This window comes from Lacerta agilis, chromosome 3 (assembly GCF_009819535.1).
Source record: "Lacerta agilis isolate rLacAgi1 chromosome 3, rLacAgi1.pri, whole genome shotgun sequence".
Taxonomy (NCBI): domain Eukaryota; kingdom Metazoa; phylum Chordata; class Lepidosauria; order Squamata; family Lacertidae; genus Lacerta; species Lacerta agilis.
This window is the reverse complement of record NC_046314.1, coordinates 108,871,968-108,888,416: the sequence shown is the minus strand read 5'-3', so window position 1 is coordinate 108,888,416 and position 16,449 is coordinate 108,871,968. Positions and strand designations below refer to the sequence as shown.

Sequence of the window (16,449 nt, the reverse complement as noted above, 5' to 3'; positions counted from 1 at the left end):
TTACTGTTATTCCTAAATACGCCCATTTCATCAGATGAGAAAATGAGGCCATAAATAAATAAAAATCAGCAACTTGCTCCAAAGCCATCCAATGAACAAGTGGCTGAGCTAAGACTGGAACCCAAGTCCCCACAAACTCTAGGAGAAAGAGCTGTATCAAGGAGCAGAACTGGGCAGATGGGGGGGGGGGAGGTTCTCCACCCCATTAAGCATGGCAATATGACAAACTACATCTGCCAAAATTCCCTATTTAGCTCTGGCTGCACTCCAGGAATGATCAACTGCCATGGGCAACAATTGATTTCCAAATGACTTTGGGGTCTTCTTCCCCCCCCCCACCCCAATGTGGTTCTTCTCCAGGTTCTGTGGAGCAGAACAGGGAACAACTACACTACATGTAACCCATTTTTCCACCCAAAGATGGGCAATGAGGCATTAAGGCTGTGGGCTGTGGTGGCTAATCTGCAGCAATCCATATGTTGCAACCTGCATCATCCCTAACTATTGGCCACGCTGGCTGGGGATGGTTGGAGTTGGAGCTCAACAACAACCCGGTGGCCAAAGGTTAAAGACCTCTGCTGTAGGTCATGCTAAACTCGGGATGGAGATACCCTGTGGCCATCCAGATGCTGCTGGCCATGCAGGGCTGGGGTAATAATAATAATAATAATAATAATAATAATAAATTTTATTTATATCCCGCCTTCCCCAGCCATAACTGGGCTCAGGGCGGCTAACATAAAAATATAAATACATTAAAACATAAAATTCGGCAATCGACTGAAATACAGCTTAAAATTGGATTAAAATCAAATAAGATCAGAAGGCAACTGACAAATTAACGTATGACTGTAGGGGTTGGGTTCCATGATCACTGCAGATGGTGGCAGCAGTCACGAAATTAAAAGATGCCTGCTTCTTGGGAGAGAAGCAATGACAAACCTGGAGAACATCTTAAAAAGCAGAGACATCTCCTTGCCGACAAAGGTCCGTATAGTTAAAGCTATGGTTTTCCCAGTAGTGATGTATGGAAATGAGAGCTGGACCATAAAGAAGGCTGATCGCCAAATAATTGATGCTTTTGAATTATGGTGCTGGAGGAGACTCTTGAGAGTCCCATGGACTGCAAGAAGATCAAACCTATCCATTCTCAAGGAAATCGGCCCTGAGTGCTCACTGGAAGGACAGATCCTGAAGCTGAGGCTCCAATACTTTGACCACCTCATGAGAAGAGAAGACTCCCTGGAAAAGACCCTGATGTTGGGAAAGATGGAGGGCACAAGGAGAAGGGGACACCAGAGGACGAGATGGTGGGACAGTGTTCTTGAAGCTGCCAACATGAGTCTGACCAAACTGCGGGAGGAAGTGGAAGACAGGAGTGATTGGCGTGCTCTGGTCCAAGGGGTCACGAAGAGTCGGAGAAGACTAAACGACTAAACGACAACCACAGGGGTTGGGAACCTTAGGTACTCACCAGGCTCAGCTATTTATATGAGCCAGTGAGAAGAGATAGAGAGGCCTCATATATAGGGTCTTGTAGGAGGAGAGGGGTCAGACTGGGACCCGACCAAAGGCCTGGCGGAACAGCTCCGCTTTTCAGGCCCTGCAGAAAGATGTCAAGTCCCGCAGGGCCATGGTCTCTTGTGGCAGGGCGTTCCACCAGGCTCTGTTTTTTTTTGTTTTTTGAAGTGAAATTTTAATGGTTCTCTGGGCTAACAAAGAGAGCAGGATAAGGTTCCGTTACAATAAACTAGAATTGTATTTGTGATGAATGAGAACTCAGGTGAAAAATTCAATGCTTAAAATTCTCTCTCTCTCTCTCTCTCTCTCTCTCTCTCTCTCGTGATGAATTTGCTGTAGCTGGACACTGGCTGGAGAGCTGGTTGAGGCCAGTCTAACCTCCTTGAGGCCTGGAACTCCAAGATGTTAATGTTTGTAGGCCGTAGGGTCCTCCACGGGGCATATGGGATTTGGGGTCCAATGACACCCAGAAGGGCCACACCATGGGCATCACACTAAGGGCAGTGCTAAAAAGGAACTGGTCCTTGAGTGAAGTTGGAGACTAAGGCCATATTTACATGAAACTGATGCATACCGTTAAGTGCTTCTGCCATTATGCAAATATTATAATTAAAATTAACTTTAAAAACTTAATTTAAATTATCTTAAGAATAAAAGACTTTAAAATATCTTTATGAAAATGTAACTGGGACTGAACTGATCAAGAAAGAGATAGAACTATTGAGTTAAAGCTTTTAACTATAATTAATAAAGCCAAAATTACAACCTTACAACCAAACATTATTTGAAATAAAAAAGAAGAAACTTGTCTGTTAAAGGAAGAAAAACAGATTGTTGAGGAATAATGATTTCTTCAATAAAATTAAAATGAATTGAAGATAATTGAAAACGGTATCATTGATTTTGATTAGCACCTTCCATACAAACCCAACTTAACTGGACTTTACCAATAACATTACGTCTGATAATGTTATTTTATGAACTGAAAACTGAAAGAAAAGAAAAGGAAAAATCTGTGGTCCAGAAACGGTCAAAGCTGTCATACCAGGCAGATTAGCTGTGCCTCCACTGATAAAATGAATGCTCAAATGAAAAGCATGATGTATGAATGCCGCAGGTTAGGAACATGGCCTAAGATTCCCTAACATGAGTCACGGGTGATACACCTTGACTGCCTTACCACCACTCGTTGACTCACCCCCACAACTTCAGTTTCCTTCCACCTCTGGCTACACCAACACCTTCCTATCCCACTAGAATGCACACCGTGTGATTTCCCAAGTGTTAGGCTTTGGAAGAAGCTTGGAACACCTCTCTTTTTTTAATAATAATAAAAGTGCAAGGCAGCACCAGCAACCAGCTGCCCTCCAGATGTTCTGCACTACAAGTCCTATCAGCCCTAGCTAGAACATGCTGGCTGGGGTTAATGGGAGTTGCAGTGCAAAACCTCTCTGAAGAACAAGCTCATGAGAAGTGGTGTAACGGAAGTAGAATCTGATTCTACTACACAAATGTGATTAACCAGCTTGCAAGCAGCTGGGTGCTACAGTGTAAGCTGCCTCCCTCCCTTCGACACGGCTTAAGAAGCTGGCCACCCCTGTCCGGCAACCTCTGGAGAACAACTACAAGGCCAGTGGTCATGTGTGTACAAACACAGGTCCTTTGCACGGTACGTCGGTCAACCCCTAGGTTTCTTTTTCCTTCACCTGAATGAAAACCCTTTAACAACTCTACATGAAATCGAACATATAACTGAACTTCCTGGAAATGCTAGGGATTGAACCTGTGACCTTCTGCATGCAAAGCTGATGCTCTACTAGTGAGCTACAGCCTTTCCACAAACGAAACCCATAGGCACCAGCTATTCAACCACCCTAAACCTGAACTGCCTATTCCTACTGGTCTCCCTCCACTCTCGTATCTAGAGAGACTGAGCCCAGGATGTTCTGCATGCAGAGCATGTTCTTTGCCACTGAGCTATGGCGCTCCCCCACAGCTTTTATTAGTTTTTTTTTTTTTTTTTTTTATAAGATTTTATTATTTTCCAATAAAAAAAGGAGAACAAAATACAAGAACAACACATAGCATAAACATCAATAAAAACACAATAAACATTAAACATAATCAACAATAAACATAATCAACATTCAGAACAATAACAACAATAAAAACATAAAAATAAACATATACAGACCTTAACCATTATCTTTCTTTATATATTTCTTGTTTCTAACTTCTCTGTTTGGGGACTTCCCCCGTTCCCTCCACTGTCTTCAAAAAACATATACTTCTTCAAGGTAGCTTTATATATTGTTCAATTCACTTTTACCCAAATTTTAGTATACTTAGCTTTCTTTTGGTCAAATATCTCAATAACTATGTATCTTATCTTAACGACCTATCTTAGCATATTTTGACACATACATCTTTCACATAACAACAATTCCTCTTACCATTCATATCTAATACATATCTACCAAAGCCGACATTCTGTTTAATTCTGCTCAAATATTCAGATTAACTGATTTAACCAAATAGTCTTTGAATTTTTTCCACTCCTGCGACGCCTTCCCCTCCCTCTGGTCTCGGATTCTGACGGTCAGTTCAGCGAGTTCCATATATTCCATCATCTTCATCTGCCATTCCTCCACCGTTGGTATCTCTTCACCTTTCCATGTTCTTGCCAATAAAATTCTAGCTGCTGTTGTGGCATACATAAAAAACACTCTATCCTGACTGGGTATCTCTTCATTGGTTATGCTCAGGAGAAATGCCTCTGGTTTCTTACAAAAGGTAACTTTCATTACCTTCTTAAGCTCATTATAAATCTTGTCCCAGAAGGCACTTACCACTGGGCACAACCACCACATATGAAAAAAGGTACCTTTCGCATGTTTACATTTCCAACATACATCTGACATTTTGGTATTCATCTTAGCGATCTTAACTGGTGTCAAGTACCATCTATAAACCATTTTCATTATATTTTCTCTTAAACCATGACAAGCAGTAAATTTAATACCTTTTTGCCACAATCTCTCCCAGTCATCCATCATGATATTATGTCCGACATCTTTTGCCCAATCTATCATTGAAGATTTAACCAATTCATCTTTTGTATGCCACTCTAGCAAAAGATTATACATTTTGGAAAGGTTTTTAAAGTTCGATTCTATCAGCTCTGTTTCCAGTTTTGATTTTTCTACTTGAAAACCGATTTTTTTATCCATTTTAAATGTTTCATAAACCTGATAATAGTGCAGCCAGTCGGGGACCTGACTTTTTACTTGATCATAGCTTTTTAGCTTTAAAGAGTCCCCTTCCTGCTGCAGTATGTCCATATATCTTAACCAGTTTGCAGACATATTCGGTCTCTTATATGCCTTGGCCTCCACTGGGGAGATCCATCTAGGGGTCTTTCTCTCAAACAAGTCTTTGTATCTAGTCCATACCTGATATAGGGATTTTCTCACAATATGAGACTTAAAAGTTCTGTGGATTTTAGCCTTGTCATACCAAAGGTATGCATGCCATCCAAACATATTATCGTGTCCCTCCAAGTCCAACACATCCACGTTGTCTAGTTTAAACCAATCCTTTAACCAGCAAAAGGCCGCAGCTTCAAAGTAAAGCCTTAAGTCCGGCAGGGCAAAGCCTCCTCTGTCTTTAGAGTCTGTTAAAATCTTAAATTTTATTCTAGGCTTTTTGCCCTGCCATATAAATTTCGATAGGTCCTTTTGCCATTTTTTGAAACAGTCTAATTTATCCAAAATTGGTATGGCTTGGAATAAAAACAGCATCCTTGGTAGGACATTCATTTTAACCACTGCTATTCTTCCCATTAACGACAGTTTGAGTCTTGTCCAAATCTCCATGTCTTTTTTTATCTCCATCCACAGTTTTTCATAATTGTCCTTATACAGGTTCAAGTTCTTACTTGTGAGATTGATACCTAGATATTTTACGGATTTAACAAAATTGAGGCCGGTGGCTTCTTGAATTCTTTGGATCTGTTCTGCACTCATATTTTTACCTAAAACTTTGGTTTTCTGCTTATTTAATTTGAAGCCAGCTACAAGTCCGAATTGTTCAATTAATTCCAAGGCTCTGGGGACACTGCCTTCTGGTTCTTGCAGGGATAGCATCAAATCATCCGCGAAGGCACGTAATTTGTATTCCTTCTCTCCCACTTTAATTCCTTTTGTCTGTTTATCTTTCCGAATCATATTCAGAAGGACTTCCAGGACCGTGATAAAAAGTAAAGGGGAGATAGGGCACCCTTGTCTTGTTCCTTTCTCTACTTCAATCTCCTCCGATATCACACTGTTTACAATAACTTTAGCTCTTTGTTCTGTATAAATGGCCTTTATGCCATTTAAAAATTTTTCTCCAACTCCCATCTTTTCCAAATTCTTTTTCATGAATGTCCAAGATACTTTATCAAAAGCTTTCTCTGCATCAACAAACAATAGTGCTGCATCTATATTTATGTCTCTCTCCAGTTTTTCTAGAATGTCCACAATAATCCTCGTATTATTACTTATTTGCCTTCCTGGCAAGAAACCTGCTTGGTCTCTATGTATATAATCTTTCAACACTCTTTTCAACCTTGTAGCCAAAACATTTGCAAAGATTTTATAATCCACATTCAAAAGGGATATTGGACGATAGTTTTTCATTAAAGTCTTATCAGTATCTGGTTTTAAGATCAGTGTGATAAAGGCTTCTTTCCACGTCTCTGGTGCCCTATCTCCTTCTAGTATTCTATTGCAAGTTTCTCTTAACGGCTGTGATAGCCAATCTTTCAATGTCTTGTAATATTTTGCTGTTAATCCGTCCGGTCCTGGAGCCTTCCCCAGTTGCATGTTGTTTATTGCATCTTCTATTTCTTGTGTCGTTATTGGGTGGTTGAGAGTTGTTAGTTTTTCCTCTGGGACCTTTTGCAATCCATTCTTCTCCAGGAATCGGTCTATCTCTGCGTCATCTGTCTTCTCCTCCTTGTACAGTTGTTTATAGAATCTCTGAAAACACCATCTGATTTCCTCCGGTTTCTCTACATTTTTTCCATTTACTACCAATTTGCTGATGACATTTGCCTTTTGTCTTTTCTTTAATTGCCAAGCTAGTAGTTTTCCGCATTTATTTGCAGATTCAAATGTTCTTTGTTTCATCATTTTCACTTTCCATTCGATATCTTGATTCATAATATTGGCATATTGGGATTGCAGATATTTGATTTCTTTTTGAATTTTAACACATCTAGGATGTCCTCTTAGTTCTTTTTCCTTTTCTTTGATTAATTTCAACAATCTCTCCATCTCTGCACTTTGTTGTTTCTTCTTTTTTGCCTTTTCACTAATGAGGAATCCTCTCATTACCGCCTTACTTGCATCCCAGGCAGTCCTTTTCTCCACATCTGAGTTCCAATTGATTTGAAAATATTCTTTCATCTTTTTCGCCGCTCTTTCTACTAGCTTGGTATCTCTCATCAATGCATCATCCATTCTCCACCTAAAAGAGTCCTTGGAAATCATTTTTAGGTTTACCTGTACCGGATTGTGATCTGAAAGCGTTTTAGGACCGATTTCTGCTTTTTGTAATTTTGGAGCCAATTCATTCGAGATCCAGACGTAGTCTATCCTCGACCATGACTGCTGAGATTCACTAAAGTACGTTGCCTCTGTTTCTGTGGGGTTTTTTAATCTCCAAGCATCTACCAGGTTCAAATTGTCCACCATTTCAAAAAAAGTCTTTGGGAGTTTCCCATCATTTGTTAATTTTGTTCTTTGAGATCTGTCCATTAATGTGGAAACTGCCCCATTAAAGTCTCCAAGGCAAACTACCTTATAGTCCAAATAATCCAACAGCAAGTCATGGATTTTTTTGTGAAAAATCGACTTTCCATCATTTGGTGCGTAGAGTCCCAGAATTAAAAATTTTTCGCCTTGTACGTTAATTTCAATTGCGATATATCTCCCTTCTTCATCTTTAAATAGCTGTCTTGGGCTATATTTCTCCTTTGCATAAATCACTACTCCTCTCTTCTTGACCTTGTCCGATGATATGAATTCTTGGCCTAATTTTTTGTTCTGTAACAATCTTCTGTGACGCCGAACTATGTGGGTTTCCTGTAGACATATTATATCCAAATTCTTCTTTTCTATGCTGTAAAACACTCTGCGTCTCTTTGGTCTCTGGTTCAATCCCCGGACATTCCATGTCATCAACTTGAGCGCCATTTTCCTTTCTCTAATCTTCTCCTCCAGTTGCTTCTCCTTTCTTGCCTTCCTCTGGATCCTTGCCTGGACTTGGTAGACTTGGTGGTGGTCCCGGCGGTGGTGGGAGTACCTCTGGGAACCTGTAGAATTGTGCTGGGTCGAGTGGTGTGCCTTTAAATTGTTCCAGGTGCTTGTCCAAAAACTTCTGTTTCTCCGCCAGGGACCTTATTCTTATCTTTTTTCCTTCAAACGTGAATGCCAGGCCTTCTGGGAATTCCCAACTGAAGGGGATTTTCCTTTTTCTAAGCTCAGTTGCCAAATCGTTGTAAGGAATTCTTTTATCGAGGAAAAATCTGGGGATGTCCTTATAAAAAATTACTTTATTCTGTTCTACCACCAGGTTATTTCTGTAATGGCAATCCAGAAAGAAATCTCTATCGTGTCGATCGTGACACACAATCAAACAGTCACTGACTGTTTTGTTACTTTTCTTTCCTCTGGAACCTCTTGGACCAAATCTGAAGGCCTTCACTATGCGCGCTGAGACGTTAATTTCTTCTATCTCCCAAAATCCTGAAAATAGCTTCACTATGTAGTCTTTTAAATCTTCCCCTTCCACTTCTGGAAGATTTCTTAGGCGGATGTTGCCCTCTCTTTGATGTAGTTGCAGAAACGCAAGGGACTCTTCCACAGACCTCTGTCGTGTTCCAATATTCTCTATCTGTTCCAAATCTAAATTGTCTAATTTTTCCTCCACCTTTTTTATTTTTTCCTTGACCACTTTAATTTCCTCTGAATCCTTTTTCAGGGTGGCCACCTCTTGCCCAATCCTATTAATCTCTTCTCTGTTCTTCCTTACGTTCTCCTCAATTTGTCCAATAGATTTTTCTAGGGTCTGCGTAGAATTTTTAATATCAGCTTTTATATCAGCTTGTAATTTTTCTATTGCTGAATTCACTGCTGTATTTCCTGAAGAAACTTGGTCTTGTGTTTGCTTCAATCCATCAGTCACGCTTTTCAATCCTGCTGCAATTTCTGCAACGCTGGCAACTAGTTTCTCCATTTGTTCCTGTAGAGTAAGGGAAACAGAGCCTTTTCTTTTTTCAGAGCCAGTTCCTTTAGATCTAAGTTCCATTCCTTGTGGGCTCTGCAGCTGTAATCTCAAGGTCACTCCAGTTTCTGTAGTAACAATCTCAGACATTCACAGCAGAAGGCCAACAGTCCCAAAAATAAACACCAGGTGGCCAGCAGCTCAGTCCTGAGAACAAAGAGGCTGCTGAGCCAGGAGCCCACACCAGTCCTGAAAGTCCAACTTTTAGGCAAAGGGTTTTGATTTTCCAAAATATAAATTCCTTAAAGCCAAGAAGAGTCTATTTTCAAATAGCCCAAGCCAGTCACCGTTCCTAGCTTGCAGTGTTACCACCAAAGTCCACAAAGTAGCTTGTAGCTGGTTACAAAAAAGTCAAAATGTCTCCACTGGTAAACAGTCACTGAAACACCCACAAAGAAAAAATGGCAACAATGTATTACAGCCCGCTACTGACCCGGAATCCTAATCCAGAGGGTGAGGGGCATCTTCTTTTGCCATATCAACTGTTTTTAAGTCTTTAAGCATCCTTTAAATAACTTTTAATCAACTTTTAAAAAGTTCGCAAAACTTTTCCGTTAGTCGCGGCTTTGATCTTTTAGCGCTACCAAGCTCGCGCAAACAGTTCAAAGGGAACAGGCTTCCTTTTACAATTCCTCTGCAAGCAGTGCTCTTAAATCTTGTAAAAATGATCCAATTTTTAACTTACAGAGTTTCTTTGGAAGTCTCTATGCAGGAAGTGCCGGGTGCTCGTGTCTGGCGGGATCGCTGCTTTGATCCTCCGCAGGCAGACGCTTCTTCAGTCCCGTGCCGGCGCTCCGCTCGCCCGATTCTCCCCCTTACGAGGGTCAATCGGGAACGGAGACGGCACGTCTGGGACCCACGAAGCTCAGGTCCACGGGACGCTCTTCCCGTGGCTTTAAGGGACCCGTGGCGCAGGCACGGAAGTCCCTAAAGCCTGTCGGAGGACGGAGCCGTCGGACTCCCGTCCGCCATTGACCGGCACCTAACCGGAAGCTTTTATTAGTTTTAATAAGCAAGCAGCAACATTGGAGCACATTCCTGGAGGAAATTGCCATCCTCCGCCTCCCCGCTCACTGACAGCCTGGCACCACAGCACCCACAAGTCCGACAAAGTTAACTTGCTGGTTTGGTCTGCCAGCTGGAGCCTGCCAGCTTTCACTTACAGCGGTTCATTTTCGCGGCAATCATCTCTTGGAATATAATGGAGAAAAGTGTCTGCCATAGATCTTAGGGAGTCGGGTTTTGCAGGCAAAGTTTGCACACTGGGGGAGAGCAAAAAAAGCTATGCCTATTGGCAATTAAATAGAATTCCCCAACTCCTGTCCACAGCTGATCTCACTGCTGCTGCTGGAGGTTTTGGCAACAGATGCTCATTTTGCAAACACTGATGGCCTCAAGAAAGTGTATTTGTGTACGTGCACATACACAGGGTGGGTGGGTTTTTTTAACCAGTGTTCCTCAGAAATTATTCTTCTGCTAGGTTTACATACTGGAGTGTGTTCTCAAACTTAGGTCCCCAACTGTTGTTGGACTACAACTCCCATCATCCCTAGCTAGCAGGTCCAGTGGTCAAGAACGATGGGAACTGCAGTGGAACAACAGCTGGGGACCCAAGTTTTAGAAACACTGCACTAACATCACAATAACCATGCTAGGAAGGCATATTTCAGAACCAGAAAGTTTTTTTTTTAAATGGCAATTTTTTCAAACTCAACTTAAATATGGTCTAGTAGACCTTTGTCTTTCTAAAACAACAACGTTGTGAAAGTCTTAACATGCACAAAAGACATTAACTGAAGCTCAGTCTGTGGTTAAGAGTTTTACTTAAGCTTGAGGCATGCAGAGCTCGAGGGAAATATTATGTTACTTTTGAGAGAAGATCTATACAGACAGAACTATCTGATATCAAGGCTGTAATTGTCTAGTAACGTCTTCTCTCATAGGCTTTGGGGGATTCCTTCTGCTCTCCCCATAGGTCTATGTTTCTGCAGACCCATCTTCTTCACTGTCTCCTTCGTGCATGTAATCAAGCCAGATCCTGGCTGCAAAATCTCTCATCCCCACAAAACAGCCAGTCTTTCAGCGTGACATGATTATTTGGGTGCATGCAGACAGATGCCAATGTTGAAGTGAAATTCAATCTATTGTTATTGGCACCTGTCAGTGTTGAGAGACAATGGAGTGTGCCTCCAGGGGTGAAGTCAAACCGCAGGCTTGGCAGTGTGTATGGAGGCCCTGGGCTGCCCAGATGACCGCTCCCGGCCTTGCTGATGTGATCCAAAGGAAAACAGAGCAATACGTTAGGCACCAGCTTGGCTGCAGGAGTTGCTGGAAGGAGGTGTACAAGGCGCGACCCAACCTTATTAGGGATTTCATTCCAGGGTTTACTCCTTAGCCTTTTCTACTCCTGACGTTATCCCGCAAGGTGGAAGCGATTTCATTTGGCCACTGTCTCTTAGGTTCCTTGTTCCTTATTCAGTTAACCAACAGCACAGATGCAAGCCGATGAGTTAGAAAGAGGAACCTGCAGAAATACTTGCTGTTAGGTGGATTACGGACAATCCACAAGGATATGTTTCCCTTAAATTGGCACCGAGTTGTGGCACTGAATGTGTTGTGGAATTGGCATCTAGACCCTGTTGAAACTGGCATGCCACCTTCTGAATGGGCACGGGGACAAGGACAGCAGATGGTCAGGAGCTGAGATGTGTCTGAAGACACCATGCATAGCCCAGTTAAGCTTCCAGTGCCAAGACGGACATCCAGAAATCCCAAAGCAATTCACTTTTGCTCCTAAAGGGTAACGTCAGCTCTGAAATTCAAACAGCGGTTTCTGAAGCTGTAGGAGTCAGGAATATCATCGGTGTTTCTATTTAGGGTAGTAGTCGTGAGCGCCCAGAAATTACATATTACCAGCATATGTGCTGGGTTAAAAATTGTATGGGAATAATTTAGAGACGGGAATAGGGTAATCTAGGATAGCATTCCTCAGCCTGGTGTCCTCCATATTCTTTGGACTACAGCTTCCACCAGGCACAGTCAGTGCTCAGAGATAACGTAAGTTGTCATCCAAAATGTCTGGAGGGTACCAGGTTGGGATAGGCTGATTTAGGAGCAAAGTTCTCAAGTACCCCAAACTGTGCCTTATGGTTATAAAGTTGTGTTTGAAAGCAACACAGAGACTGAACTAGTTAAGAGATGAAACCAACACAGAGATTGAAGAACTAACAATTATAAGGAAGGAAAACAAACACCCAGAAATCACCAACAGCAAAGGCAGTACATTGCACCGACTCAGGTGATGATCTACACCTTACCTAGGTAGATTAGGCCAAATCCTCCCTGGCCAATCATACGACCTAGTCTCCACTCTCTTTTTTCGGTATCTTTCAGTATTACCCCTTCTTGAAGAGGAGTGGGGAGTTTGCTTTTTCCATGCCTTTTAGGAGGCATCACACCTGAATGGGAGAAAAGAAGGAATACAGTCACATATGAAAAGTTCTTAATATTATTATTATTATTATTATTATTATTAATACCCCGCCCATCTGGTTGGGTTTCCCCAGCCACTCTGGGCGGCTTCAAACAGAATATTAAAATACAATAATCTATTAAACATTAAAAGCTTCCCTAAACAGGGTTGTCTTCAGATGTCTCCTAAAAGTCTGGTAGTTGTTATTCTCTTTGACATCTGGTGGGAGGGCGTTCCACAGGGCGGGTGCCATTAGCGAGAAGACCCTCTGCCTAGTTCCCTGTAACCTCGCTTCTCACAGTGAGGGAACCACCAGAAGACCCTCGGCACTGGACCTCAGTGTCCGGGAAGAACGATGGGGGCGGAGACACTCCTTCAGGTCTACTGGGCCGAGGCCGTTTAGGGCTTTAAAGATCAGCACCAACACTTTGAATTGTGCTCAGAAACGTACTGGGAGCCAATGTAGGTCTTTCAAGACTGGTGTTATGTGGTCTCGGCAGCCGCTCCCAGTCACCAGTCTAGCTGCTGGATTCTGGATTAGTTGTTTCATCTATATATTATTTACTGAATGCGTCACTCTACCCAGTGCTCGAAATTAGCCAGGCGCCAGGCACATTTTGCACCTGGCTTTCAACCACTTGCGACCAAGTAATGGCACCTGGCATCTCCACTATCTGGGGAATCATTGGATCTGGACTGTTTTCACACACTAATACCCTTTCCTGTAGAATTCTATCAGTTATATTTTATCTGCACAATTGGAATTAATTTCTAGAACCAAATTGCTCCCCCCCCCAGCAGAATAGGCAAATATAAATGTGGGCTGTCTCTGGATCAAGTGACTTTCCTTCTTTAAGCTCTCAAAGCTCTTAACCTAGCTCAAGGTTGTCTTCTGAACTAGCCAGATGTTTAACTGAGAATCAATCGCAGTCAGGCCACCATTTGAAAAATAAGACTTTAGAGCAGTCTTGCCCCAAAATGGAAACAAGACATTCCATTTTGGCAACTGCAACCTTGACTTAAGGAGCCAGACAATAATGCTTATTCAATGGAGCATTCGTGAATTGTTAAGTTTGTTGATATAATGTTCATGGACATCAACTTTATTAATAGAATTGTCATTGTAGTCTAACTATGGTTATCTATTGCTGTTTCTGCTCATGCAGTAAAAACCTGTTATGTGTTGTAAGTGGTTTATATGTGCATGGTCATGACTTCTTATTTGGCCCAGACTGCATTTTTAATTTTTATTTCTTAAATTTGTTAGTTGCTTTACCTTGCAAAGTGACTTAAAACAAACCAGACAGACAGACCAAACCCTGACACAAATACATTAAAACCAAGAGGAGAAAGAAACATTAAAAAAAAAATCCCATATGCATATCTACTCAGATGTCATGCTGAATGCTATCAAAACTTACTCCCAACCATAGCTGTCAACTTTTCCCTTTTCTTGCGAGGAAACCTATTCGGAATAAGGGAATTTCCCTTAAAAAAGGGAAAAGTTGACAGCTATGCTCCCAACTCAGGACATAACCACATCATGCATTTAAGAGCACATTCAATGCACATTTAAAGCACCATGATTTCACCTAAGGAATCCTGGGAACTGTGGTTTGCTAAGAGTACTGGGAATTGTAGTTCCGTGAGGGAATTACAATTCCCATGGTTCTTTGAGGAAAATCATGTGCTTTAAATGTGTGGCGTGGATCTGCCCTAAGTGAGTATAGGACTGCAGCTGCAGTCACTTTTTAAAAAAACAAACAAGCATCTCACCACTCAACTCCCAGGAGTCTTTGCAATACATGAGCCACACCTAGCTGCATGCTACTACCAGTAGCTAGCAAACTTAATTCTCCAAGTGAACACTGCCACTCCTGCACAAAAGGGATGCACCACAGAACCTGTGGAGGGAGGACACTAAATTTTGCAGAGAATCCCAACCCTAAAAAGGAGTGGGAAGAAAACTCAAAAGGGAACCGCCCAGAGCAGCTGAAAGAGCATACCTAGTGGATGCAGAATATCTGTGTTTTCCCAAGGGAGGGGAAGCAAGTGGGGAGGAATGGAATGGAGTACCCTGGAAGGGGCTGGCTGGCTGAAACCACCACTCTACTGCTGCAATATTTCACCCCAGCTTCCACTTCCAAAAAATGTCGGTGATTTTTTTTTGCATTACCTATATATATATATGTATATAAAATCTAAATTTGCAAAGAGCCTGGAGACAGAAGGGTAGAGAAGCGGACCACAGAGTCCATTATTTCTTTGACGAAACTGAGGAAAGACACTGCCAAGCTTGGCGTGAGGGGTGGGGAGCCTGTGGCCCACCCAGATGCTGCTGCCCTCCCAACTCCCACCCACCAGCCTCAGCCGGAACAGTCAATTTGCCAGGAGATTTTCACTGGAGATTCCCCCCTTTAAAAAGAATATTTATTTGGTTTTTCATATTCATGTTTTACAATCACATATCCAAGAAACAGCATAAAAACAAGATTCCAAAGAATGTCCTGGACTTCCCGCCTCCCCTTTGTGGGTCTTATTGCTGATCATTTCCTCCTGCATCTTTTATAATAATCCAAATCTTTTACGCATCTATTATATCCAAAATTCAACTTTAAACTACATGTGTTAGTCCAATCCAACTAACGATTTTAACTGTTTAGAATGGTTTTTAAGATAAATTATCAATTTCCCCCATTCCTTATTAAAATTTCTGATTCTTCCGGTCATTTTTGCCATTTTGGCATAACCCATCAACTTAAATCTGCCATTCTTCTCTGGTAGGGACTTCTTTCCATCTCTGGGCCAATAACATCCGAGCAGCTGTGGTTGCATACATAAATAGTCTTTTTTCTGCTCCATTGGGATTTTGCCACCACACTGGAGATTTTTTTAAACCAGGAGGTTGGCTGGCCCTCCCTCGGGGATACTTTTAGCTTTGCTGGGGGGGTTAGACTAGATGACTCCTGAGAGTCCCTTCCGATGCTACCATTCAGGGCCGAATTTAGGTTTGATGAGGCCTTAAGCTACTGAAGGTAATGGGGCCCTTTATATGTCCAGCTGTCCTTTGTCAGCAACAAACTCTCACTGTTTTTGTGTGTGTGTTTGTGTGTTGGATATATGCTGTATGGCAATGTATGGACCTAATAGGTATCTAAACCCATTTGCACATAACAAAATATGTATTTTATCAAAGTCGTTGAGCTGAAATACAATTAAGAAGTATTTTAATAGTGAAATAATTAAGCTCTAACTTAAAATGACCAAAACCGAAGAAGTGTGCATGCACACGAAAGTTCATACCAATATAGTTGGTCTCGAAGGTGCTACTGGAAGGAATTTTTTATTTTTATTTTTTTGTTTCGACCAACACGGCTACATACCTGTAATTAAAATGTCCGGGGGCCCATTACTTACATCATAGGAACCTACACAACACAAAACACTGTTGCTTTATGTAGGTTTTGTTGTTTTATTTTTTTTATCTTATATATTGGAAATGTACATCCAGCGTTTTTCCCCCCCTTTATTTTTTTTTGGGGGGGGGCCAAGAGAGTGGGGCCCTAAGCTATAGCTGGTTTAGCTATACTGTACGTAAATCCGGCAGTGCTTCTATGGTGGGGGGGGGGGTTGTTTGTTGCGGCCCGGCCTCCCCCTGCCCTGGCCTAGCTCAAACTTCCAAGTCACCCCAAACTTTCAGGGGGACCCCACCCTTATTCAGCGCCTACTTCTGCCCCCTCCTCCCCTTCTTTTGGGAGAGGCCGCCGCCAAGTCCTCAGCCTACCGCCGGGAGAAAGGCTCCGGGGCTCGGGGAAGTCTCTCTCTCCCCGCTGGAAACTTTGTATCTTCCTCCTCCTCCTCTCCGCTTCCTTCCTCTCCTTCCTGAGGCGACGGGCGAATGGGCGGCCGAGCGTGACGGCTGTCGGTCAGAGCGCCGCTCCCGCGCCAAGGAGCCTCGTCACGTGGCCCGGCAGGACCGACTCCAAGGAGGTACCGGCCGGCCGGCTGCTGGGAGGCGGGTGGGGTGGGGGGAGTGTCCGCGAGCGCGCGCCCGCCCCGCCCCCGTCTCCGAGAGCAGCCTATCGGAAGCGGAGGCGGCGGACACGCCTCCTCAGCAAACAAACAAA

General features: G+C 42.6%; 1 protein-coding gene across 2 annotated transcripts in view; it reads right to left on the bottom strand.

Annotated features, from left to right (window-relative positions):
• VRK2 (VRK serine/threonine kinase 2) overlaps positions 1-16,174 on the bottom strand; it is a 70,906-nt gene extending 54,732 nt beyond the window's left edge. For both annotated transcript variants that reach the window (XM_033145124.1, XM_033145126.1), the window contains exons 1-2: positions 16,107-16,174; positions 12,168-12,308 (exon numbers count right to left, since the gene is read on the bottom strand). In XM_033145124.1, coding sequence (XP_033001015.1) covers positions 12,168-12,303 — 136 coding nt within the window. In that variant the 5' untranslated portion in view covers positions 12,304-12,308; positions 16,107-16,174. The remainder of the gene's footprint in view (positions 1-12,167; positions 12,309-16,106) is intronic.
• Positions 16,175-16,449: the final 275 nt, after the last annotated feature.